This window comes from Anas platyrhynchos, chromosome 24 (genome assembly GCF_047663525.1).
Source record: "Anas platyrhynchos isolate ZD024472 breed Pekin duck chromosome 24, IASCAAS_PekinDuck_T2T, whole genome shotgun sequence".
Taxonomy (NCBI): Eukaryota; Metazoa; Chordata; class Aves; order Anseriformes; family Anatidae; genus Anas; species Anas platyrhynchos.
The window spans coordinates 1,615,842-1,643,483 of NC_092610.1; the positions used below are offsets into that span (position 1 = coordinate 1,615,842).

The following is a 27,642-nucleotide window of genomic DNA, read 5'->3' on the forward strand; positions in this document are numbered from 1 at the left end:
GGCAGCTTCCCTGGGCTAGAATATATTGTTTCACAGCTGTATCAGCTTTCTACCTTGTTCTAGCACTAGAGGGAATACCCACAGATAATATCCTAGCTCAGCTGCCTAGCCTTAGGAAGAGTCTGATCCAGGAAATCTTGCTGCTGTCTTCAAAGCAGCCATGTCAGGCACTTAGTGACACAGCAGTGACTCCTGGCTATGGAAGCCACATGAAGGACTTTTTTGGGGGATGTCAGCCCAATTCCTAGTATGAGACTCTTCCAGAGATTACCACTGCACTGCTGGCACTGCCTGGGTGGCATTTTCCAGAGGTTAGTCTCAGCTAGCTCTGTTAAAATTTTAGGACATCACCTCCCTGTCAGATCTTGCTCTCACTACAGCACTACCCTTCACTGGTAGAGACAAAAGAATTACCTTGAGGACATCTCCTGCTTCCAGTTCAAAAGTCCTGGCTTTCAGCTGGATCCCCTTTCCTGGCTGCGTCTGGATGGAGTAGATGCACTCGTGGTTGTTGTTATAGTTTATTGGGTAGTTGGGGGACAACAGAACACCTTGGGTTCCGGTTACAGATGAGCCACATTCAGCTATATAAAGACACAAAACCACATTTTAATAACCACAGATGCTCACTCCTTCCTATACCCATCTGCTAACATATCCATGAACTCTATTTCCAAGTGCAGTTAGTGAAAAAAAACAAAGAAACAAACCCCAGCACTTACTAGCACCTCTGCCATGCTCAAACCTCAGGTGTTTTACAAGAGATTAACATCCTCTCCTTGTACAGATAGGGAAACTGTGTCACAGAAAGTCAAAATCCATGGAAAGCCACCACCTGCTCGAAACAGTGCATGTGTTTGTGTTCCTTTCTGATTCATGAACCAGAAGGAAATTAAAATAATATTATTAGATTGAAATATTTGAAGTCTTTTGCCACGCTGTTTAGACAAATACCTTTACAACTTTTACGTCAACATGGGAAATAAAAATTGTAATGGCATTCTTTTAACAGCCAGCACGGCACACAGCTGGCTGCTGGTACCTGTGTATTTCGAGTGTAGATCTCTGCAGAAAGAAATGCTCAGTGAAACTCTAAAATAATTACCAACAATAAAGCTATGTGTGAATTTGAAAATCTTCCCCAAAACAATTTCCTGAAAACTAAAAGGGCAAAATTTGACATTTCCTCTTGTTTGTTGTTAATTCTGCCCTTGGCTCTTCAGTTCATCATCTGACAATATTTTAAAGGACCTCTTGCCCCTTGCTCCCTGTTTTTGTTTTTCTTCCCCGCTTTGCATCTAACAATTACATCCATTCCCATTAGAAAAAGAGAGAAAACTGGAAATCCTTTTGCCCCTCTGCTTCAGAAGCTAGCTCTAATTTACATGTTTGTTTCCTCCCAACATGTCACTCAGAGTCCCACAATGGGCTCGGGTTTTTTCTGTGGCATAGAAAGAATTGACCTTTCTTGTTCAAAATACAAGGGACTGGGGACAGAGAAGGAGATGCTGCTGCAGGAATTCCTGTCAACCTCTTGCTCAGGGAACTGGAAGGGTAGGGGTACTTTACTTTACTGCAATTGTTTCTCCCATTTCTGAGGGGGAGTTTATGTTCTATGACAGGTTATAAAATGCTATAATTTTACTAGTTCTGGAAAAAAAAAAAAAGACTCCTTTCTCTCCATTATTTACTACAATCTGTCCCTATTATATTACATTCTTCTAGTAAGACTTCTCTGCTTTTCTGCTCTGGGTAGTGTGAACATTTGTTTTTGAGTCAAATTTGAAGCTGGAAGATTTGTAAGACACAAAACTAGGCAGAGTGATCTTCCTTGGAGAAGTAGGAGAATGACAGCTTTGGAGATTCAATCGATCTCGAATCTCATGAGATCTGGGTTTAAGGCTTCCAGGAAATGGAAAGAACCAACTTTCGCCTATTTTATGTACTGCAAGCTTTTAAAGACACTATCTCTTTCTCCTATGAACATGCCACAGTGAGTATAATAGGACTGCTTGTAGCGAGGACATGCAGTCCCCACTACATGATGCAGCGAACAGATATTCAAGTGCATCTGATTGCAAGCAGCAGTAGTACTCTGATAGCACCGAGCTTTCCCAGAGCTCATGGGACAATCTGAAAATTAGCTCTTACCTGCTGGTATCTAAGGAAGGAAGCAAAAGTTTGCAACACTCATTCAGCAGCGACTGTCTCGTCTGAGCATCTGAGCCCAGCCAGAGCCCATTTGCTACAGAGACGTACAATCCCCTAGCATATGCAAATATGTCCTGCAACCACCCTGTGTTTAGGATTTTTTGTTACTCCCTGATTAGCTCCCACATGAGCAAACCATGAGTCGTCTTTTTCTTGGCCTATTTACCCTGAAAGATTTTCAGCTGTAAAACATTGGCTCGCTACTCCTTTGAGTGCTGGTGTTTTGTATGCACAACTGGGGAGAGTTGCTCCAACTTGCCCTGAAAACAGCTTTTCTGATTAGCTGGCTCTGCCTCGTCTCCACGGGTCCTTCGCAGCATACAAAGCTGCTGGATCTCAGGGAAACCATCATGGTGCATGTGCAGCTTTCTGCACTGACTCTGCTACCTCTGCTGGTCCTTCTAATAAAGAATGAAGGCAAAATGAGGAAGAAGCAGCAGCAGACTGGGGGAGAGGAGGTACTTCTGAGGTGACTTTCTTCTTCCCTTCTTGGCTTCTATGGCACTCCCTTTAGCACAGATTACCCGGGGATGATGCTGAGGACATCAGCACTTGGCACCTGGTGTGAAGCAGCAGTCAGCAGGGAGGCATTCCTGCCCTGGGGAGACGGGCTGGCCAAGGGACAAGATCGCCCTTGTTGTTGTACAGATCCATCTAGAACAGGAACTGAATATAAAGTGTCTGGGCTCTCTGGCAAAAACACATCTCCTGTGATCTGAGGGGCTACGCCCCCAGTTTCCATCTGTAGCCTTTCGAACAGGGCAAGCACACAGGCTTGGAAGTGCACTGCGGGCAGCAGGGAAAAAGCTGTCACCCTGCTACCAGAGTTCTGTGCACATCACCAGACAGGAAATTCGATCCATTATTATAAAACCCACATGCTAATTCAAAGCCATCTACAGTAGGGAATGGGGAAAATGGAAGCCATTGTGTCCATTTAGGGATGTCTGAGGATCACGTTTAAGCTATGTTATGATTCTTTTTGATTTCTATTCCCTTGATGAGCTTTCTCTGCAACCTGATTATTATTCATGCCCTGAAGAGGCTGCTTGTCACAGCAGGATGATGCAACCCTGCGACCTAGGCATTAAACAGTGCTGGGAAATGCATTCAGCATGGCAGGAGTCAACAGCAAAGCTCAACAGACTGAGAAAGTAGCCTGGCTCTTGCTGGGATGCCTTCTTTGTGAAGGTTGCACATAAAGAAAATCTACCTAGCAGGCTTGGCCAGAGTGAAAACAGGTAAGAGATCTGTTCTGTCTGCTCTGAATGAATCACTTCATGGTGCTGTGGGTGGCCCAGGCAGCAGCAGAGTCCTGAATATTCTCCCCCTTACTAAACATACAACAAAACCAGAAATGCGTTAATCTTCCTTTTGCAAAGGCCTGAGGCAGTGGCAATTCTTCTTCCTTTCTGCTTTCTCAACGTGGCACGCTGCTGCTTCTGCTCTTTTTTGCAAGCTGCTGTGCTTGGAGGGGTCTCTGCAGGCCGGGCAGGGGGCTGCCCTGCAGACCTCACCAGACAAGGCTGCCTGGAGCCCATCTGCATTAGGGATGACAGCCAGAAACTTGCTCAGTGTCACAGATGACTTCTTCCTCTCCTCTTATCTCTAGATTTATTTATTAGTATAAATAATTGCCAGAACAATTGCAAAAAAGGTGCAACGGTTAGGAGGAAGAGACATGCAAGGTGTACCATGCCAGAAACCTCTGCAGAATAAGGAAAAAATAAGAGCCAGAGGGAGTTTTCCAGGGACATCCGCGCTAATGTGAAATTTGCATTCCTTAAGATCACCTACCAGCTTTCATCTCTGGGCTATTAAGTTTTACAGCACATGGATTCGAAGGGAGGATGGCCCTAAAACCAGGCTGTTTTACAGAACCTATCCCCAAAAGGATGATGTATCTCCCATAGTTTGCAACTCATTCACTTGTACGATCACTGGGGCTCGACCAGAGACAGGGGGCTTCTGCTGGGACCCCAACTGTGGGGCACTCCTCGTGCTCCAACCCAGGAGCAGACTGCAGCCCCTCTACCCATCCCTGCCCTCCTCAAACTGAGCCGGAGGGGCTGAATTTGTGCCAGCTCCCCCTCCCCATCCCCGCACCACCCTGCCTGCAAACTGAAGGATGCCGCCCCCGAGGCGTCCCCCCGGGGTGTGCCGCGCGTCCCTGCCCGACTAAACGATCCAGCACAGCGAAACCAACCAAGCAAAATGAAAGCACATGACCACCTACCAACACACCTTGGCAGAGGCGAACTCCACACACGCCGCCGCCCCCCGAGGCAGGTGATGCGCGACGCGCCCTCCAGCCGGTACCCGGGGAAGCAGGAGAAGGTGAGGACGTCACCCACGCCGAACTGCAGCCCCTTCCTGATGCTGTAGGCAGGGACCTCCGGCTCGTCGCAGGGCTCCAGGTCGTATTCTGCAAGGGGACAAAGACACGTATAGCATGGCAGGGTGACACCTCACAGCCCTTTCACCCCAGCCCTGAACGTAAGGACGAGGTGGGAGCTCTGAGTTTTGAGCCAGCAGCAGTGCAGGTCTGAAAAAGAAGCATCCATGCAAGACGTATGATGTGTTTGACCATGAAGACCAGCTTGGGTCTCTCTCTCCATACACAACCCTCGGGATGTCACCAGGATATTGATTTAAACCAGCTCAAAATACAACAGGTCTCGTTTTCTGTCCCTGTTGTCAGCCAAACAAGAAAGTGACACCGGTGAGGGCCAAACACGATGGAAATTTGTCATCCTCCCTCTGGTTTAGTAAAATGAAGATGAATTGATCCGGATGGGATTTCTGGTTGCCTCTCCATTACTAATCCTGAAAATGAATGAACACAGAGTCCTGCTTGGGGAATGCAAGAGAACATTTAAGCTGCTGCTAAATGAAAGGTCATGGAGCGTTATGGAAAAGAGCCAAATGTATGTCCCTGGTCACGAACCATTTTAAAGGAAGCCTTTTTTGAGAGCTATTTTTTGAACAAATAACAGAAGTGCAAAATGCGAAGCAAGTGCTTATATATATAAAGGAAACTAAAAATATAACAGACTCCCATTTTCATTTTCCAAGAAAGGAAAGAAGTCCCAAAATACATTGAAAATAGCAGCTACAATTAGATAATTGGAGGCAATTTGTTTTAGACAAAAAGGTATTTTTTCCCCATCAAAATGGAAGTTAATTGGAAATTTTCTGTCTAGTTTCCACAGAGCATCATCTGCGAATCGCTGACTTCAGAGGCCAGACAAAGGTATTGGAAACCAGTTCTGAGTGCAGCAGGTTTTATTTGCATCTATGGCAACAGCTCTGTCCCTCAAAGACACATCAGACTGAGCTCCACAATAAAAATGGTCATTTCTCTTCCTCACCAGCAGGCCGAATTTGCAGCAGTTGCCCTCGGGACTACAATGTATGCTGAGATATAGAAAAGTAACAATATGATAAGCTTTTGTCCGTTACCTGATTGTTTTACAGAATGGCTTGTCGGGGCACTCAGGCAGCAAAGATTACATTTTCTGAAATGTGTGCACAGGCAAACACTTCAGCAGTCATTTGTGGGACATCGGGGTAAAGGACACAGTTCAACACCTCGCAGCCTTCAACCAGAGATCACCCAAGCAAAGTATTTGCAAGCGTGATTATCTGTTTTGCATAAGCAACCGTGTCTTTATTTCACTCTCTCTCATCATGCACATGCTGCTCTTCATTGACAACTTCTGAGAATCCAGACTTTTGTTTGAAGAAACCAGTATTTTGTACAAACAAACAGCTGAAACCTGCTGTCATCAATCTGAGCTTTGGAGACCTTGGCTCTGTGCTCACCTCTAGACCTGTGCTTTTCTTTCTCCAGTGTCTCTGTCCCAAGCCCCTGACTTACTGGAAATGCTCATGGCAAAAACTGTCTCTAACAAGTGCTGGTGCACAGATCTTCATTGGCACAGCTGGGGCAAAAAGGGCTTCTGCCATCAACAAAAGCCCTCATCCCTTGATGCCCTGCTATTTGTACCAGGAAGTCTACTTTAATTTGCTATCAGCAGGTCAGTTAGAGAAGGTCCAGCAAGAAAATACTGCTTCCAGCTTCTCAGCAATGCTGGCGGGCTCATGGAAACCTGGCCTAAGTTACACGTGTTACATCTAGGACAGGCTGGAGCCACCTGCAGAGGCTGGGTCACTGGGTGAGCATCCAAGAGGAGCACAGAACCAAAGAAAAAAAAATAAAATGGGACCAGACATACAATGGGAGTGACCAGTTCCGCTTTGCTCTTTATCCAAGAAGTCCAGATTGCCTAAAGCTGCCTTCCAAAATATCCCATCTGTCCCAGCTTCCCAGGCTGGAAATGGAAATGCTCTGTCTGCTGCAGTGATTTTCCTCTGACATACAAAGGAGGCAGGCATCTGGAGCAAAGAGAGATGGCCTCTTTGGCATACCCCCAAGAAAAGGAGAGCCGAAGCTCTGTCCATAAACAGAGAAGTGAAGATCAATGGGTGAGGAGGGAGAAGCCAGCAAACACCTTTGTAATGGGATATAATTCCAGTGGGTCCAATGCAGCCATCTACTGGGGCTCAAGGCAGACAAAATTGCTGCATCTGGAGATATGGGGCCTTGAAAGAGAGTTATTTCCTGCAACACACAATGCTCTAATGCTGGCACAATTTACAGGTGTAACAAGAGGAGCAACCTTCAATGACCTGAATCACATGCACTGCATCAACAGGGACTTATTCCCAAGTTTTGCATTAAAGTTGGAAGAAAAGGGAAAGCATCAAGTCTGCCTGCCTCTGTTCTTACCTGAGAAGGTGATGTTGAAACCCTCGTAGGACATGGAGAAGTCTGAGATGAAGCGAATTTGGGCAGAGAAGTTTCCAAAGAGCCCTGCGCTTAGTGGGGCGGGCAGCCGAGAGCCCGTGAGCTGCTTCAGAGGCTGGGCAAAGCTGGTGTTCTCGGTGATCAGGAGGTAGTCATGGCCATTCTCCAGGTGAAAGGTATGAAAGGTGAAGAACACACCTGCAGGGGAGGGAAAACAGAGATGGCTTCAGCCAGCAGCTTTCCTGTGGCACCCTGTAGTCCCGAAGCACCTCTCCTCTGCCTGAGACCACACTATCATTTTTTTCCCTTTTATTTTTTTCTCCTGTTTCCCAGTAATAGCAGCCCAACTGAGAAGAAAAAATACACTGAAAAGCTTGGGCACATTTATGTGAGGAATGAAACATTAAAAAAAGTAAAACAAGGCTATGGTACAGGGCCTGGAACAGAATAAGGCTGTTAAAGTCTTCGATTCCTGGGCCTTTGTAACACAGGAACAGAAACAACACAGGCTCGCCCGAGGGAGGGATCAGCAGCAGAAAGGACTGAGCCTGGCAGCTCAGGGAAGTATTTTATTTTAAAAGTGTTGACCTTTAGATGGGTAGCAAGAAGAGCAGAAAGCTGTAGTTGCGAGGACTTGAAAACAAACCCAAGTACATTCTGGAAGGAATTCCTACCGAGAAAAATGGGACTTAAGCCAAGTGCGAAGGTCAGAGTGGCTTCTCCAGAAGAGAAAGCATGCCAGCAGTGTGACTGCGGGGACTTCTACACCAAATGATGTGACCCAGTGCTGGGCCCTAGAGGCTGGAGGACAATAGGACACGGACAGACCCACGTTTCCTCAGCCATGTGGCTGGTAAGCATTTCACAAGCATCCCAAAAGAGCACGACCACGCTCCCTCCAGGGCAGGTGGGTGTCCCTGCACTGCTCCTGAGCCCCTGCTGTCCTCCCCAAGGCACCAAAGATTTTGGCATGGCACGCAGAGCCCAGGTTCTTGCCAGCTGCAGCAAATCTTAGAAGCAAAGAAAATCCCATCCACGTCATTCTGACAACAATAAAGACCACAATAGATCGAGCCAGGAAAAGAAGCAGACAAACACGGGGAAACTACTTGGCTCTTTGTCTACATTCAATTTCAGCAATTTGAAACATTTCGTCAAGCAGGCTGTGACCTTGCTGCATTTGTAAATTAACAAGCAAGGAGTAACAGATTACTTAAACCATCCTTCGCACTTATGGGAACGAGATAGTAAGTACCTCGAGACTGTGTAAAAGCCTCCAGCAAGGCGGTTATCATGCAGGAATTCAAACGCAATTAGAAACACTTCTTTTCTCTGCAAAATAATTCCACCCTTGAAAAACAAAAAATGGCAGAAACAGCTTTCACAGGGAAAAGTGAGGCAGAACCCTTTACGGGAAGCCCTGTCATGTTACCTCCACACCAAGCCAGCGAGCTAAAACGACGCCTAGCACGCCAAAAAGCCTCTTTGCATTTATACGGCTTCTTTCATCCAAAGAGCTTAGCAGACTTCCCGAGCACTGAGGGGCAGGCTCCAGAGCCCCAGCTCATGCTGAATTGGGCTTTACACTCCTCATAACCCCATGAACTCAACGGGGCTGTTTGCAGAGAAAGACTCCTCCGTGCGGGCACAAGTGCTGTAATCTGGCCTTCATTAGTCACAGTCAGATCGCTGCCTCCTCGCACACATCAGGAGCGCCCAGTGGCATGACCAAGTTATTTCATTTAAGCCAATGATTAACAGCACAGAGACTGCCAGCCTGGGGAGACCCAGGGGCTGTCTTGCTCTGCATCCCATCGCTGCCAAACTACAGCATCAGCTGCTTCAAAAGCATGGGAAATCTGTAAATAAGGAACAGAGGAATAATCTCCTTGCTCCCTGTTCCCCGTCAATTTCTGGAGACCAGGATGAGACCAACTGCTTGAAGCTCTGCAGCGTGATATTTAATATCCATCCCAACCAAAAAAAAAGTGTTTTTGTCAGCATCAAATTGTAACTATGAATATTCTGTTTATCCCCGTGTCTATCCAATCTCTTGCTGAAGGTTTACCATCACAGACAAGCAGTTTCCTTCCAAGGAAAGAAGGACACAGAGAGTGGAAACCAACACAAAGCCCTTCCCATAGAAAGTATTGTGTTGGGAAGGTGCAGGGCTCACAGGGCTTCTCAACTACATCAAATCTCAGTGGTAACACATTGTGTTCTTTCCCTCTCCTTGCACCTTGCTACCCTGCAGTGCTCCAGGCAGAAGCATGTGTGCAACTCTGCTTAGTGATGACTGAACGGGGCCTCAGCTTTGACAATTCCTTTTTCATCCCCAGGTAGACGTTACCTGGACCTGGCAGAAAATGTTTAATTCAACTGTTCCCCTCTGTGGAACTCCATGAAAGTAGGAAACTTCGAACGGTTTCCAAATGTTTATTATTCTTACCAGCAGTGTGCTTGATTGAAAATAGGTATGACCTGTTTTGGCACGAAAACTCGGTGAGATGCAGTGAATACAAAATGCATTAAGTTTTTCTTGTTTATCAACTGACAGTAGATTTATACCCCTGCCTTTACAAAACCCAATCTAGGGAACAGAAATAATATCACTCCACCAAAATCAACACACCACCAGAGAAACACAAGCATAACTCAGACTCCAGAATGGGGAGGACAGCTCCTGACTCCAGGTCTTTTCAGATAACAAATCCAATCTCACAGCACGAGGCCCCTCCAGCAGCAGAGCCAGTTAAGGGTTGTGTAACTGTAGCCATAAGTGCTAATTACAAACTCATTTTAAAGGATTTGCGACTTTGATTAAACCTTTGCTCTGGTCTGAAATTTACTGTGGCACAAAATGTCTCTGTAGAGGCAGTTTTTTCATTCTCTGTTAAAGAAACAACAAAACAAATTATAGGGAAAAGAAATCACTTTGAAGTCCTCAGATTAAAAATAATAGTCTCTATTTAAGCATTTAAATACCTTTAAAATTAAGCTGCTTTTAAACTTAAATTGTACAGCCCATGAGTCCATAAAATAAATCAGTGTCTGCAGTCACATAAAAACAACTATTATAACAATGAACTTGTTTCCATTAGGGGACTTGTGTGCTTCCCATGTGCAAGAAGTTCATAAAGATCTGTGTGTGAGTAGCTTGAGATCAGCTTTTATGATGCAGATCATCTCACTGCTTGGTCATTGGCTTGGTAAAGATGGTCCAAGCCAAAAGCCCTGATTTTTATTCAGCTGGGAGAACTGGAAGACTTTTCAGGCCTGAGACAGCAGCAGTGCTCCAAGTCAAAGCAGAAAAGTGTTGGAAGAAGTGGGTGCAAGAGGCTTAAAAGTAGAACAAGAAAAATAAAGTACAACGGCAAACACCTAAGTGATGCAAATATCCCCCTGCCTACTAAAGCTGCTCATAGCAGAATTGTTAAAAATTCTGGGATTAAAAAGTACCAGATTTACCCAGTGATCTCCAAGAATACGAAACCAAAAGGACAAAGCCCACTCTGTAAGGATTCTGCACTGCAAGTGCACTGTGGATGAAGTTAGCCAAGAACAGTGTTCAGCTACGCTTCTTCTAAGCCTTCTGTTCTTCAAGGACTAAATTCATTTCATTTCAGCAGCTATTGCTCTAACTTGGGATCACTCTGTTTGACTGCTCTTTATTGAAGGAATGAGTGGAGACATTGCAAGAATGCTGAAAAGGGCTGGGAGAAGCAATGCGTTATGCAGCAGCTGAACGCAGCAATCGCTGGGAAAACAGATCATTAGGAAAAACAGAAAACTGTTGCAAGAGGAAGGATGTGTATGCACACACACGTGTATGCACACTCCGACCAAAACAGCCCAGCATCCTAATACAGTTCAACGTGTTTCACAAAACATCAGAGGAAAGGACATCTTTCTTTGTTGTGTCCATCTTCCACTGCACTGGTAGATAAACAACCCGCCTGAACTACAGGGACAAGGAAGGAGAGGTTTTCCTCGCACGAACCTTGGCTACACACCAGCTTATTATAGCTGTACAACTTCCTCCATATATCCTCTCCTCTCGCCCTAACCTTTAAATGGATTTGAAGATTTCCTGCATCCAAGCAGCTGCCTTCATGAAGCTTGCCTGGCCCTGAAAGCCCCAAAATGCAAGAGCCGCAGCCCTGTGCCCTGTCCATGCCTACAAGGAGCAGGATTCCACCATCTCCTGCAGCTTATTTCTAACCAGCTACTGAACAATGATGTTGAAGGAAGGATACCAGAAGTGTGCATAGAGAGGTGTGAAAATTTCGAATGAAACGCAGTGATACAAACACGCTCCACTCACTGGTATAAAAGAGTCTCTTCCTTTAGACAGTCCACTTTTCTCAGAAACTTATCCTGGACACCTATGAATTTTCACTACAACTAGCCAGACTTACAGAGTAACTCACGGCTTGGTTTTCTAATATTCATTACTGCCACTGGGGCTAAAGTTTCAGAAAAATCTCATACACAGCTAAAACTGGGATCAGCTTCTCAGAGACAAACATGGTCCAGTTCTGGACAGTCAGGTGCAGGGCTGAATTCTCTGGTGTATCCAGAACTGTGCCACACCAAACTGCTCTAAATGATGTGCTGTTTCATGTGCTACTGAGCAGGGGACAAAAAGCCCCTAGACTTACAGAGGCATACCATCACTGTTTGAAAATGCATTGCTCTTCAAGCTTTGCTTAGCTTGGTCAAAAGATTTTCTTTTGATATTGGCAAAAAAAAGTGCATGGGCCATCAGAGTTACACTTTCTCATCTAAAACAGTGACAGTTTGCTGCATTGTGCTTAGCTTAGCAACAGGATAATGCAGTGCCTCATTGGAGAGCTGAATCCAAGGCAGAGTGGATTAATGAAGAGTGGATTGCTGCTACTCAACAGAATACTTTTCACAGCATGTGATGGTTCCCTTAATGCACTGTGCTGTTCATTGACAAGTTTATTTGCTGTAATACAAATGGTATTGCAAAATTGGCTCATGATAGCTCCCGTCGTGCTGATATCCAGTATGAGACAGTTACATAACTGTGCATATAGTTACATAAAGGGTTTTATACCCTTTGTGCTTACCCCAAGCAGATACGGACTGGGTGAACAGAAAATTTCCCCCCATCCTTCTCCATAAAACTTGTTCTCTAATCATTGGTGATACATTTCCTTGAGATTTTCCTTCAAGACAAAAGATTGGCTTGTGCTGCACAGGAGGCTGAACTAAATATACCTGTGCACTGCCTTTAGGCTGACAGTACTCTTAGCTAGGGGGAAAATGAGAGCTGCAGAACTAGGGCAGACCTGGGAATTGACAGCCTGAATTCTGTCCTAAGTTTGGAAATGATTTACTACATGTTTCTACTTCTCCATCTGTAAAATGTTATACAGATGTTATACAAATAATGTTATACAGGGAATAAGAGGTGTGACCACAAAAACCTTTGTCTTGTCCAGAGACAATGTTTGGGTGGTGGCAAGAATTACAACTGGCCAAACTACACAGGTACCCATCATCACTGCCTTGGAGACAAATGCATGGAGCACTGGCCTCCCACTGACCACCCTCCTGCAGTTCCAAGTTCATCTCTAAACCCACTGAAAGCTAAAGACTTTTCACCTTTTCCATGTGAAGTTTCTATTGTCCATGTGCAGTTCAAGTTATTTGGATAAAAATCAGGAAAGCCTGGGGATAAGATGGTACCACTGGAACCACGAATGTAACCTCCACATAGAGCTGGAAAAAAAAAACAACACACAAAACAACCCATCAAAAACAGAGTCAAAACAAAGCCCAACCCATCAAAATAAAACAAAACACATACATCAAATGTCATTGTGAACTTCCCAATTGCTGCTCTGCTTTTGCAGTAGATCTGCAAAGTGTTTGCCATCTCCTTACCCTCACAGCTTGGCAGTGGCCTGCTCCACTGGAAGTTTGGCTCACACTCCAGGGCTTCATTGTCGCTCAGAGTGTAGCCGGAATCACAGCTGAATGTCACCAGTGCTCCCACGTAGAAATCATTCCCATGGCGCTGTCCATTCACAGGGATCCCTGGATCCAAGCAGTGGTCTGACTGGAGCTTCACAGCTGTGACAAACAAACCCATTCCCATCAGACCACTCAATGTCTGCAGACCCTGCTGCAAGGTGCAGTTATTAGTCTGGGGGAAAGTTTACTCCTCGTATAAGCTCATTCGAAGTCCTGTTGATTATCCCCAAGGAAAGAGGATGAAATGGGCAGAGAAACTCGACTTTGTTTCTTTCCAAAATATACTGTATTCCTTCTAATAATATTCTGTAGATGCTAAAATAAAATATAAAAAAAAACCTCTAAACAATCAAGATGGTCAAAAAGCAGAAAGTGCTACTTGACTTGTAATAGCTTCACATTCTCAAATCACTAATAGTGCTAACTGCCTGGTGAAGGGGAGAAGCAAGTCCAATGGGTCTTTGATTGAGTCCATTGTGTGGCTGGAGAGGGTGTAATTACATGAAGAAGTTGCACTTACTTTCATATCGGATCTGAAAGCCTATGTCAGAGTGGCTTTTGTCAGTGGTGAAGAGGAGGTAGAGGTAGTTGCTGGTGCTGATGAGGAACTGGGGCACCTGAGTCCCATCATAGACACCTATCAGTGGGGAAGAATAGGACCGGCCATCTCGCACCTCCAGGGTGTCGTAATTCACCTCGGTCTTAAACCTGAAAGGGATGCAAAAATATGTCTGTGAAAAAACCAGCACTGCTAATTTTTCTTTATTGTAATCCTGAATGTCCTCTAATGACCAGAATGCAGCATGGACTACAGGATAACATATGGGTGCATTTCTACTGCTTGATCTTTGGCTGGCTGAGCATGTTAGTAACAACACATCATTCCCCTCCTATCCATTTCAGTTTCTTTCTGATCTTTCCCCTGCTTTATCTACTGATTCGGTACAGTTTTTGCAACAATAAGCATCACATGCTATGCGAACAATTACTTTTCAGACATATGGATGCGGGTTCAAGAAAGTGTAACCTCCTCAGAAACTGAAATCTGGGGCAAGTCAAGAGACTCAGCACTCCTGAGTCAGGGCCAGATCCTCACTGCTGCTTCTTGCTGGCTGACTGAGCACACATGGGAGCTCAGCCTCTGAAAACGTGTTCAACATGCATCTAAAACAGCACTGCAAATTAGCAGGAGTTAGTCAAAACAAGAAGGGAAAATCACTATTTTCTACTTTTTCTTTTTGGCCGTTAATGAAAACTCCGAATGTTGTCTGAAGTTAATATAAAAAATAGGAAGAAAGAACCTCACTGCCAAACATAATGCCAAGTGGTTCATCCCCTTTCCCTCTAGGGATGGCTACAACCCAGCACTGCAAGAACCACCGAAACCACCCGCTAAATCTGCAGACAGGAAACTTCTGAGAAATCCACGGTGAGCACCTGTCAAATGTGATCTTGATGGGGTAGCCTGGCTGGGCCTCTATCACCCAGGCGCAGCTCAGGGAGTCCTTGTAGAAGCCAGGCCATCCAGGGGACAGGATTGTTCCGCTGGGGGACGTCAGGTGGCCCCCACATGGAGCTGGGAGAAAGCAAACAACAAAATTCAGGTAAGCAAATGACAAAAATTCAGGTAAGAAGCTGCAGCATGACCAGATATACCTGTCCCCTCCAGGCAGCACTGTCGTGATGTACAATAGCTTTCATGCATTACTATTTCTTATGTGTTAAAAATAATCAGAAGCAGATGAAATACACCAGATTGGAAGAAACTGCCTGTTTAGTTTAAATTTAACATGTAGCAGTCTGCTTCTATATCTGTGGGAGAGTCAGCAGCCTGACCTTGTACAGCGGCTCTAAGCGGACAGGGTATAATAATAATAATTAGATATAAAACCAGAGAAAACTGCAAGGTCAGTTTGGATTTCAGTAGCTGCAGGTGCCAGAAAATCTTTCATATCTGAGGTAATTGAGTCATGTTTTTTCTACCATAAGGGACATCACAAGACTGTGGCATTTATTCCACGTTGTGGTCCCTTGCGCCATCAGCAGAAGCTGAAGGCAGAGCATTATCTTTTCTGGAAAAAAGACACCGGTTCTGAGGGACCAGAGGTACAAAACCTTATTGTCCTAAATTGCAGTGCATTGTCCTCTAAAAAAATTAGACAGGACGGAAAACAGCACTGCTGATCTGAAGGATGCCAAATAAAAGTCAATTGATCTCCACTGGATCTTAACCAATTATTTTTGAATAAGATGCTCCTTTCTGCCCCAAAGCTATGTAATTGCCTGTCAGGACTTCCATCCATCTTTCAACTCGTCTTTTAGGTCTTCTTCTTTCCCACTAATTTTTTCAAGCAATGAACAGTATTTTAGATCCATATACTTCCTCTGAGTTTAATAAGGCTAATCAAAACATACACTGAATCCAGTGCACACTGAAGCATGAGTCAAAGAGATCACCACTGTGAAAAAAAACACAAGTTAATGGCATAAGGCTATCTAAGGTTAAAGCTTTCAAACAAAAGTTGATTCGCAGTATATTATTTAATGTATGTTTCCCTCCTACACTTGGAGATACATAAACTGAAATGCTCACACTTGTGAAAGGAATGGAAACCCTCAATCAAACCTACAGACGTTTTATTGTCAGCTGCTTGCAAAAGAACCAACTAGACAAGAAAATAAAAAGTCCAGCTTCTTTCTACATAAAAGTTATTGAACACAATTGATGCCTCTTATTTCAATTTCAAAGACAATGGACTAGATTGTGCACTTTCTGCTGCTCATCCATTTGAACAAAGCATGACCAATTACTGAAATTATTTCTCAGTATTACTTCTTTTATTCAAAGTGTTGTAAATACCAGTGCAGAGCATCACTTATCTGAGAACAGAGGGTAGAGAAAGACTTTTCACCTCTAATGAGCTCTATTTTTTCATTTCTTTTCTATAGCAGCAGCTTTAAAGGACTATGAAAAAGCTTTGAAATCTGTATTAACGTCTTTTTTTCAGCCATTTCAATTCATTTCCCCCATTTCTGTGTTGGCTAGCACAGTTGTTGTGGATGTAGACAACATTTCTGGTTCTTGGTTCCTGGAATCAGTTAGAAGGGACTGATGTACCACACTGACAAAGACAGGCTGAAGGTGTGTGTGTGTGCATGTGAATGTTTGCAGCAATGAGCTCTCTTTTCACAGTGAATATCTGTAACTTTTGCTGCTTTCATTATATAAATATTATATAATGTATTTTACATGCACCAAAAATCAGGACAGAAGACGTATCTCCACCTATCTTCCATGCTCTGTTCTTTAATTCCTTTTATGACAGGAGTAGCAGGGAAGCTTTTAGCCATCAGTAAATCAAAGCCTTCTATTTATTGCTGTTATTAGAAAAATGCTTGTTTAACATGAGCTCTGTAAATAATTCCCATTGTTCCTTTTACAAAAAAAAATAGAAGAATTATAAATAAACTGAGTTCAGTGCTCAGTGATTGTTGGATTAGCACTTTCTCCTCAGCAAACTCTTCTGTGCAGACGGTACCTTCCAGAGATATAAAAAATCCTGCCCATAAATGAGAAGCTGAGGATTAGAACAAAAGCACAACAGTCCTTCAGCTGTTAAAAACAAACATCTCTCCCTATATGATGGCAGCATTGTACACCTTTGCTATGTAATTAAGCTTTAAATCTTACCAAGCACTTTTTCATAGCAACAGAAATCTACCTCTTGGGTCATATTGAAACTAGAAGGTTTGGACTGTATGACTGGAACCTCGATAGACAGAACTACTGACCTTTTTCCTCAAAGGCTGTGAACGTTAGGGGATGATTCTCTGTCCTGGGTACACAATCAGACCAGCAGGAAAGACACTAAAACTTACCTTCACATCTGAGCACTGCGTTGTTCCAGACCACGTTTCCTTCCTTCAAGATGCAGGTGATGGTTTCTGAGCCATGGGTCCTAATGAAGCCCTCGTCACAGAGGAACGACACAGAGCTGCCAAGCTGGAGGCTCTCACCGAATCGCTTTCCGTTCACAGGCACACCAGGGTCAGGGCACTCGTTATGCCTAAATGCTAAGAGGGAATGAGAAGAGGACAATAAATGATTTGTTTCCCCTACCTCTAATACAATAATCACAGCAGACCACAAGGTTAGGAATTAAGCTACATTTTTCCATCCTTTCTGTGACGGCAATTAACACACAATCTTGCCCCCGGTCAGCCTACCCTTCTCACAGGGAAGACAAACCAGCTCGAAATTGAATTTGACCCACTATCGTCCCAGCAAAGCCACTCGGTTCCATGCAGACAAGTCAGCCCATGGCAGAAATCACACTGCAACCTCACATCTAAGCTGCTAACCAAACCAATCTTAGCAATTGTTCACATACGGAAAAACACAAATACAAAACAGAGTCAGATTAAAAAGAACAACTCTAAAAACACCACGGTTCATGCATCTAGATAGAAGGATGTAAGCTAACCATTAACGAGAAGAGCATGTCCTGTGATTGACTGCCATATAGTCCCCAACCTTACTTATCATCATTACTAGGATAAAACGAAGGACACAAAGCAATTACCTTTCTAGGTGTTCCAAAGTTAAGTATGGAATTGAACAGATACATAGCTCTCCTTAAAGGACTGCCCTTTCCCTGCAGTTAAAAACCAGGCCAGCCAACCAATCAGAAAATAAGTCTACAGCCTTAATTTCCCATTAAGTGCATAATTATGTACTACATCTTCATATGCTAGGAGGTGGTCTTCAGAGATGAACAGCATATAAAAGATTAAAGCCTCCAGACTAATTGTACCCACATGTTTTTAGATTCCTTAATGCACTTGACCAAACTCAGAAGAGTTCTGGATTTCCTACAAAGCATCCTTACTGGTACAATAACTTGTTACTATACACTGCTACAGGGGAAAACACAGGCTGAATCTGTTCCTTGTGCTCTCGGATCTTGTAGCAATGTGTTGTCTCCTGCCTCAAACCTAAATGAAATGAAGAACAGCAAGGTGTTGGATAGAGAGTCAGGAACTCCCTTTTGGCAGTTCCAACAGTCAGAACAGATTAACTGATACACTTAAGAGTCATTTACAACACTAAAAAAAAAAAAAAATAATAATAATTTAGCTTTAAAATGGCTTCATATGAGGCCACAACTCCCAGGATAGGCATGAAGCATTCAGAAATGCCTACTGCACCATTGGCTTTCCGTGTGAGCTATCTCCTAACTCAACAGCATCAAGGACTCAATCTTAGGTATGTGACAGTGCCACACACGATACATCATCTGATGAGCTTGCTGTAGTGTGGCAAATGATTTCTTAAGAACTCCGATTTTTATTTTTTTTAAATAGAGGATTTGCAATCATGGCTAGAAAGGCTATTAATTTAGCTGTGCCACTAAAGGCTATTATAACAAAGTCATTTATCAGTTCTGCTGAATAGGTTTAATAATGCTCTTCAGAAAATTACAGGACAATACGAGGATAAAATTACCGTAGCATTCATTTGAGATTTGAAGGCTGGACTTACGTGAAGCCAAATATATCCATGGAAGTTTCAATGCTTTGCATTGTAAGACTTTGCAACATGTTTCCTTCAGTGTTTAAAGTCCTACATACATAAAGGAGTCAGCAAATGATGCTACTACATACGGCTGTCCACAAAGCTTTGTCTCACCTTGGCAAGTAGAATGCAGACACAAAGAGGGAAGTCAAAGCTCACAGCAGGCTGGGGACTGATGGGAGAACAAAACCCCTGGATGCTCCATGGAGAGATAATCCAGGGCCAGACTGTTTCTTGCACCACCGGGCAATGCTAAACTACATGGCCAGAAGAAACGTCTGCATGCAACTCCAAGCTTGAAATCCAATCCTCTATTACCCAACTGCAAATCAGATACAATCCCCAATTTTCAGACTCACCCTGGATTTGCAATGATTTCAGTAAGACCACTCTTGCCAACAGGTGCCCAACAAGAACTTAGAGCTTAAAATGAAAACAAGAAGGAAGGATTGATCTCTTACTAGTGAAGGTTATGTTGAAGCCTCTCTTCTCCATGGAGTGGTCAGTCTGGAACTCCAGCCTGGCTACGTGTCCACTGCTGGTCAGAGAGGAAGGGATCTGGTTTCCTGAGAAGGTTCCCAGCACCGGCGATTCAGCAGTCCCACCATCCTTCACGGCTAGGAAATCAAACTGAGGCTCCACATCAAAATCATTGAAAGCCAAGTGAATTCGGCTCTCTGGTTTAGCTATAATTAACCAAACACAGTGCAAGCTGCTTCCATATTCTTCAGGGTAATTTGGTGACAGCACAATCCCGGATGGGGTGGTGAAGTTGAAAAAGCAGGAAACTGCAATGAGAAATCACCATCAATCATGCAGCACAGTGCTCCTACAAGCTGCTGTCATGTTTCCCCCCCTCCTTGTCCCTTGAGCTGGGTGATTCCTGCAAATCCCCAATTGCTTGGCTTCTCAGAAACAATTAAAGAAAAGAAGGGCCCAGTGCTCCATTCACTGCTGGATGTCAGTGATTTATTTGCATGGGGAAGAAGTTGCTCCAAAGTGGTCTCCAGTCCCTGCTTTTGGCTGGCTTGCAGTTCTCCAGCCTAGCACAGTGCTGCCCCTCACGTTTGTACAGGCTTTGTGCCGTGCACAATGGAATTTGGGTCTCTTTTTTCTGCAGGAAGAAAATGTCACTCAGCCAGGTGGGGATTCGGTATTTTGCAGGTGAATTCTCCTGCATATCCCCAGGAGAAATCCTGCAAGAGAATCCAATATGTAACTGCAGCCAGTACAAAATAAAGAAGTTTGCTTTAGAAGGAACAATTGCAGCCACAACTCAGCACAACCTACAGGACCTGAGGATACGAATCGACTCAGCTGTCAGCCCATGCTGAGCTCCAGGCTCCTCTGTTACCTGTACCCAAACGTTTTAGTGTACTGCGTAACTGCAGATGCACTTTTGAGTGCAGTACAGATTTCTCTGAGTTGCTTGAAAGCCTCCACTTTATATCTATTATTTGAATACATCTCTCAGTTTGCTAAGTGCAGTTTTCATCCATGCTCCCCAACAGATGTAGCTGCACCTGGGCAGCCTCAGTGCATTCTGAATTCTTCACCCTCAGACTATCCCCATCCTGGATTTAATATTTACATGATCAGGCAATAAACTGACAACTCCTTTGAGAAGTTTTACCTTTGTCCATCTCTTTGGGCAGCTGTTTCCACCTGTGCCAAAAGGAGCACTGAAAAATAAAGGCCACTGTTCTGGTGGCAACTTCGCTGCATGGCACAAGGAAGAGCCCCAGACCCTTCCTGGTCCTCCCCAAGTGCAAGGAGCTTGGAAACAAAGCAAGCAGTGGCCAGCTGCAACTTGCAGCTCAGGTTAGGGGCAGCTCCCCCCCTTCCCATTGCAAATAAATCACTGACTTCTGCTGGGCCAGCACGGCACCACAATGAGGGCTCAAACTGGACTGCCATTCCCGTGGAAATAATTAAAAGCAGTCTTAAAATGAAGTTGTGGGGAAGAGTGCATATGAAACAAATTTTAGCTCTCAAGAGTCTTCAATATATACTGTATTTCAGCTGACAAGGTCCATTAATTTGGGAAAGCAAGGCTGCATTTTAAGTGGTACCTATTCAATGTTTTTGATACTTTATGTATGTATGCTTTACTCATCATCTTCCCCACCACGCACCCTTGGGGTAAAATCCATTACTTGGAACATAGATCTCACTAATTCCTGGCAAAAGGACATCACACAGAGGATAAAACTGGTTTTAGTTTGGCATTTACACAATTATTTGGTTCAATGCTCACCCTCCCTCCATTATTTCCCCTCCATCTTCCTTCAACGCTTAATGGCTTCAGATCAAATAGGACGGACGTTACCATGACGTTATCAAGGCTAAGAGCTACACAATCCATTTCCTGCTCTCAGCAACAAAGAGAACAGATTAAAGAGAAAAACTGCAAAATATCCTCAGGATTTAGGTTCTTTACTAGTTGCTGAAATATCAAGGGATGCTGTCAAATAATTCTGTCAGCGTAAGCTGGGTATAATATTCCTACGAACCCTTATTGAAAATAAATGCATTCACACACAGAGAAACATCTTAGCAGTAGGAACTCCACACAGGTGCTACGTATCTCCTATAGTTTTTCAGATCCAAAGAGGTAAATTAGCATTTACACAGGACCTACAGCGTTACATAGCCAGCAACAGAGAGGTACGGTTGCTGGCGCAGCTATTATGGCCCAGTGCTGGTGGCTCACTTCAGGAAATAACAACAACAAAGAACTTGCTGACAAAAGAGAGAAAAGCAGAGTGAGGGAAGAATATGAAATTAACCTTTGTTAGATAATTTAAAATGACAGATTAAATAACAGCCCAAACCCCCCAAAGCCTGCGCTGCAGGGAGCTACAACTTTGATTTTCCATGGAATAAAATAAAAATAGGAAACGGCCAAGTCCTGGGCTGCAGGATGGAGGCCACAGCTGATCCAGGACACCAGCGTATGAGTTCCCCATGGGGGGCACTCAGCTTTGCCTCCCTGAGGGTCACCATCCTGCTGGCAGGTCAGGGGCACGTCCACCCCGGGAAGTGACAACTGCTTCACCAGGTTCACTGTCATGTCTGCAGTATGAAGATTTTATGGATTTATTTTTTTAAGCAAGAGAGGTTTTTCTTCAGTTTGAGAGTTTTTTTTTTTTTTTGTCTGGGGCTGCTCTGGACAGAGCTGGCGCTGTGATCCCACTCCAAGCTCCCCGCTTTACCAGAAGCGCTTTGCTGGAGGCTCAGATCGAAGCAGCAGCTGTTTAACAACACGTCAAGGACAGTGAAATGTGCTATCAGAACAAAGATGATAGTACCCTGGAAAGGTGGAAGACAGCTGAGCATTACCTGTCTCATGCTGTTTTGCGCATCCGAGACAGTCGGGAGCAAAGTGCCCCCAAGGAGCGAGCAGTCATCTCAACCAGCAGACAGACAGAGGGCAGCCCTGCTGCCTGCAGCCTGTCTGTCAGGACCACGGAATTAGGAATAGCTGCGACTCTGAGGCCTTGAGCTAAGAGAGTTAAATTAATATTTATTACGGTTATTCTTATACCTTACGAGAGGACGTTTCATTATGTGCATAGCAGAGGTTCAAATTTGTACTGACCTTAATCAATTATTACTGATGAAGTAATGCAAAAGCAATTAGAAAAATGCCTTTATTAAATACAGCAGAATAAATCACAGCAAAACCTCGTAGAAACAGTAGACTACCTAAGAAAGCCAATGAGACCCACGTCATTAACGGATGAGTGAAAGATGTTTATTCAAGTCATCACAAACATTATCAATATTCTGCCTTCATTTAGGGTAGGAAGATAGGGGAGGAACAGCTCCTTGTTTCTTGTCTTAGAAAGCCAAGTGGCGAGAGGATGCTGCCCCACGCTCCCTGTGTGCAATGCTCGTGGCTGAGCCGAACACGGAGGCTATCCAACAATTATTCTCCAGCACAGCTGCTTGTTTCTGTGCTTTCAGCCTGGAACACTTTCTGCATTTGTCTGGTCAGTGCAAGCACAGCTTGCTTCTCTTTGCCTTCCAAAGATCCTGCCTCCTCAGATCATCTCGCTTCTGCTGCGAGGCACACCCGATGGCCCCAGACACCTCATCCCTGCTCATCCTGCACATGAGAATCCAGGGCTGATCCTGGGGGGAGCGCACACCTGCGGCGGGTGGAAACAGGAAAGGCACCAGATTCAGGAGCTGAAAACAAAGCAGGGAATCACTGTATTAAGTTCAGTCTCCATGGAAACAACAAAAAATCCCGACTTCTCTCTCAGCTTTTGGATATCATTCCCACAGTCTCTGACCACTTGGGATGGAGCTTGAAGACGGTAACATACTTTCTGCCTTATTTTCCATTTTTAAGTAAATTCCTCCTCTAGGCATAGCTTGGTGATGGACTGGAAAAACAGGACCTCAGCAGGAGCCTGGTTAATAACTGACGCCTCACTCTGGGAACCATATGTCCCAAATAGCTAACAGAGCTGGAAGCTCAGGGCACTGGCTCCAGCTGTGAAGCAAAGTGCTTTACATTTTGTATTTTCCTCTTTCTGTATCTGCTCTTTCAGTAAACATATCTGCATCACAATGCGTTTTCCTTCTTAAACCCTGAGGCACCAGCAGGGCAAGTGGGAGGTGAGAGAATGGAGTCTGGAGCAAACATTAACCGGGAGAACATTTTTGCATTACAGAGCCACAAAACTCTTCAGCTCACTCTGATGGAGTAGCTGTCACTGCCAGCATGCGGCTGACTGGGGGCGGGAGAGCAGGTATGTTAAAGAAAAAAGGAAAGAAAACGGGTGGGGTTTCAGAAAATTTGAGGAAAGTATCATCCGTGAACTTAACACAGGCTGAATAGAAGCCTCTGTGAATGTGGAAGCGAGCTACAATACCAAAGCAGGTTTCATTCCTGCCCACTCAAAACAGGAGCAGTGACTGGGTTACCAGGAATAACGTAAGCTTCTTAAACTTACTGGAGGATGCTGATCCCACTACAGCAGTGTTGGGCTGCTTGTCTGCCAGGGTTTCTGCAGCCATCTGTTATTCAGGAGGTGCTCCAAGGCTTCTGCATGATGACGAGATCCTTCTTGTATGCCCCTGATTATTTTAGAGGAACTCTCCCCCTCACTGCAGTTCAGACCTACAGGCTCTCTTGGGAATCAGCGATGGTGTCCACAAGAAGATGAAGCTGAATTGGCACTTTTTGGCAAAACCCTCAAAGCAGTCTAGCACTAGGAGTGTTGGTAGCGGTCCTGTTACGCACCTTTTTCTTCTTGCTCCTTCACAGTTTAGCAGAGCATCCTTCCTCTGCTGCAGCACTAGAAGCTGCCAGACAACTGTTGCTACACATTTGTCTTCTGCAGGCTGGAAGCTGCTTGTGCAACAGGCCAGGACTCGAGTCTCTCTCTCCAAAAAGTCCCACTTCTCTGCACATCTGGTGCTGAAGGCTGACTGCTGGAAAACAAGGGTGAGGCTCCCACAAGCACGCGACTGCCAGAGGGGTGACAGCAGCTGCCATTAGTGCAGCAAAGGGTGAGCAACTGAACTGAGCAGTGTCATGCCAGAAGACGTGCAGCTTATCTGGCACAACTTGCAAGGCAGAGAAGCAGCAGCCCCCAGGTTAAAGTCACAGAAAAGGAAAAAGAAGAAAATTCTCATATAGGCTACACCAAAACCAAGTCTGGGGAGCGTGGGGGGCAATCAGTGTGTAATTCGTTGTAATTAAGTGCATTCCTGCCCAGCACAGCACTTATATACGTATGTCTCCTCAAGCAAACATTTACGTCTCAGCGCTCTGATAAACTGGAGCTGCGGTGCAAAACCAGGACTTCAAGGGGAAATGCCCTGCTTAATTTTGAGACCGGAATGGTCTTACATGGCTGCAAACGTGAAACAAGGTTCTTAACAAAAGCTACAAATCCCACATGTATACAGAGATCATGGTAATCCTGCCTTCATTAAAATTGCTTCACCTACTGCTGGATAAAGAAAGGGTCTCAGTGGCTCAGGGGAACAGGCTGGAGATAAGGAGTATTTCACCACTGATTTGCTGCTTTGAACTCAACTTGGGTCAGCAGTGATCAGAAGGTGTTAACAGGTCCTGAAGGACACATCTCTTGCACAAACACCCAAGCCATCTCAGCCTTGGAAGTGGCCTCAGCAGACAACGAGCCCTTTCCTGGGCAGGCTTCCAGCTGTGTAAGCCCAGAATGTGACCAGGTGCTTTGCTGAAGTGAGGGTGAACGTGTTTTGGTAGGGTAAGGTTACCTACCCATACCCTTTTCCATTTTTTTTGGCAGAGATGATTAGAGCATCCCTCTGCCATTATTTCAGGAACTTTCTATCAGGGTCCTTCATAAAAAGCATCAACAGAAAACAAACAACCAAAAAAACCAAAAACAACCAACAACAAAACCCACAAAACAGCTTGGAACTATAAATTAATACAGTTCCTGTATTTCTTCAAATTCTACTGGAAACATCTGCATCTACAAGAACATAAGGAAATGGAACAGCAATAATGACCTACTAACAATTTAATTTAGAGCTAAATGAAAAAAACTTGTCAAGTGATACAGAATTACATGGCTCTGATTAGCACATTGCTGGGAAAACATCTACAAATCCTGAGTGTTTGTACCAGACAGGGTGCACAAAGGCTAGCTACTCAGCTCAAAACTAAGATCTGCGCTCTTTGCAAAGAGGAGCTAAGGTTATTCAGCCGGTATAGCATGAAAATGTGGGATTCAACAAAAGAAGTAATTACGAGTAGGGAGGAGATAGATTTTACATTGCTGTTAAACAAAATCAGGTGTTTAGAAAGACTGGAAAAATGCAGAAAATCCCAGTGCCTCTGCAGAGGACTGTGTTAGTGCATGTGTGTGCGAGCACAGGGGATCCTGAGCTCTGTCAAACTCTTAGCAGAGGGAAATCAGAGACAACTCTCAACAACGAAGGATCAGGTTGGTGCTCAGTGTGGACAGGGTGAATGCAGGGCTCTCAACAAGGCACTGCACACCTCCAGCACCAGCAGGCACGCTGATTGCAGTGTCGCTGCAAGCCACAGCAACTGTGAGCAGCTCGGTGAGGAGATAAGGGCTGTGGCTGAGGTTTCCAAGTGAACAAGAAAGGAAAGAAGCATAACATCTGCTCCAAAGCCAGAGGAGGAAACACACAAATTAATATAATTTCAATTGGAAGTGCTTTGGGACGTGCCTTCTGCCTCTGTACAAAGGAACATCATGCAAGACTACTGCTCTGAGCAGGGCTATAATACGAATAAAGTTAATGAACACGTAAACCCCTCCATAAACTAGTGCAGATCCTAAAGCAAGACCAGAGTGACACTAAAACCCCTGTAATGACTGTCAGAACAACGGACCAAGTCTCTAAAGGATTCCAAAATACCCTGAAACAGCACAGCTCAGATCATGGCCCCTCTATTTGAACATACACACACACACAAGCACATGCCCTTACTTATTGCCAGCCTTTGTGGAGTTCCAGTCAATCAATGCCAAACAAATACCCCTCAGTTCAGCACAGAAACCTCCACCCCCAGGTTTGCACAATGTGCTGTAATCAGACTCTAGGTATTGTTTGATTTCTTTAAGTGTTATTTAACTCTAAAACACTTGACGGGTCCAGAAAACTTAAAATATGACAAGTCTGGGATCAATCAATTAAACTTGTATCAGGATGTAAGTTGTTTGCAGAAATTACTCCCCGAGAGCAACTGAGAGAGGATAGTTAAGAGAAGGAATAAACCTTGCCTTTAGTCACCAAGATGGTTACAAAGGACACACATTCTATAGCAGTTCAGCAATAAATGCCTATCACATGACGACAGCATTGTTTGGTGCAAGAAACCATTTGCCTAAAGGTGCAGGGCTGAAACCTTGGGAGCTGTAGGTCCGAGACCCATGGGAAGGGGGCTGCAGGGATGGGGAGGTGCTGGAGAGGGACGGCTGGGAGCCTCGTTCCTTGACTTACTGAACGGCTGCAGAAGCTCTCTGAGAGCACTGTCCTGCAGCGAGGATGTCAGCCCTTCCTTTCCTCAGCAAGGAAACAGATTTTGGTCATACAAAGTGTTTCGTTCCAGGGCTATCCACTGCTGTATTTCTCATAAAATTCAGATAATGTGTTTTTCCCTGCTATATATGAGTATGTTTAAACAGTAATTCCAACCATATGCTTGGAAGTTATAGCACTACTGAAATGCCCTGCTCCCCGACTGCATCTGTCTGGACATTTATCAGCACTTTCACTGCAATATCTGAACAACTCACCAACTCCCTGTGATAGCTGTAATTATGGGCTGGTTCCCCATTTGTAAACTTAATAATCTCCTCAGCCACAGGTAACTGTAGACTTTAGTTGAATATTATACCTCTTACAAGTTCCTCCCATCAGAGCACAAACTTTATCTAAGTAGCACAATGGTTTTCCTTAGGTAGCATTTATCCACCTGACACCTCTCGAGCCCATTTTGCTGTCCTCTGAGACTTCAAGAAAACTGAATGTGGCTCTGAAAGAAAGCAATGACTTGGGTTATACCGGGTTATGAGAGCCGCCTTAGCCTCTGACAGATACCAAGATATCACAGTCCTGTAACTCTGAAAATGCAAATGTCAGGGAAGGATAGGAACTACAAACATGATTTGAGCACTACAAGGTGTGGCAGAAAAGACAGAAAGAGGTCTTCAGTACGCACTCATCACGGCTACCCAGACAACCACACGGCATGGAAGCAGACACCAAGTTCAGAGCATACACACAGACAGATGACTGTGCCACGGTTCCCCGTCCAGTTACACTACTAGAGGCTCTCAGGCTCAGAGCAGTCGTTTCAAGTATCTCAGATCATCAGTGATAATCTAAACATACACAGCAAGGCCAAGGATACCTTGCTCAGCAAGGCTTTAGCCGAGAACATGCACCAAGAAGTCTTGCAAAGTTTCTCCAGTGACCTACGTGCTCGCCCTGAATAAGTGCTGGGATGCAATGACAACGAGGAGGATGAAGATGGTAGCTCTGTTATCATGAA

General features: G+C 44.6%; 1 protein-coding gene across 8 annotated transcripts in view; it reads right to left on the reverse strand.

Moving 5' to 3' along the window:
* Positions 1-27,642, reverse strand: part of CSMD2 (CUB and Sushi multiple domains 2) — a 323,412-nt gene that overhangs the window by 96,974 nt on the left and 198,796 nt on the right. For all 8 annotated transcript variants that reach the window (XM_072027339.1, XM_072027338.1, XM_072027341.1 and 5 more), the window contains 9 exons: positions 19,064-19,390; positions 16,907-17,101; positions 14,465-14,603; positions 13,548-13,735; positions 12,938-13,126; positions 12,656-12,772; positions 7,004-7,219; positions 4,448-4,636; positions 415-584 (listed from right to left, as the gene is read on the reverse strand). In XM_072027339.1, coding sequence (XP_071883440.1) covers positions 415-584; positions 4,448-4,636; positions 7,004-7,219; positions 12,656-12,772; positions 12,938-13,126; positions 13,548-13,735; positions 14,465-14,603; positions 16,907-17,101; positions 19,064-19,390 — 1,730 coding nt within the window. The remainder of the gene's footprint in view (positions 1-414; positions 585-4,447; positions 4,637-7,003; positions 7,220-12,655; positions 12,773-12,937; positions 13,127-13,547; positions 13,736-14,464; positions 14,604-16,906; positions 17,102-19,063; positions 19,391-27,642) is intronic.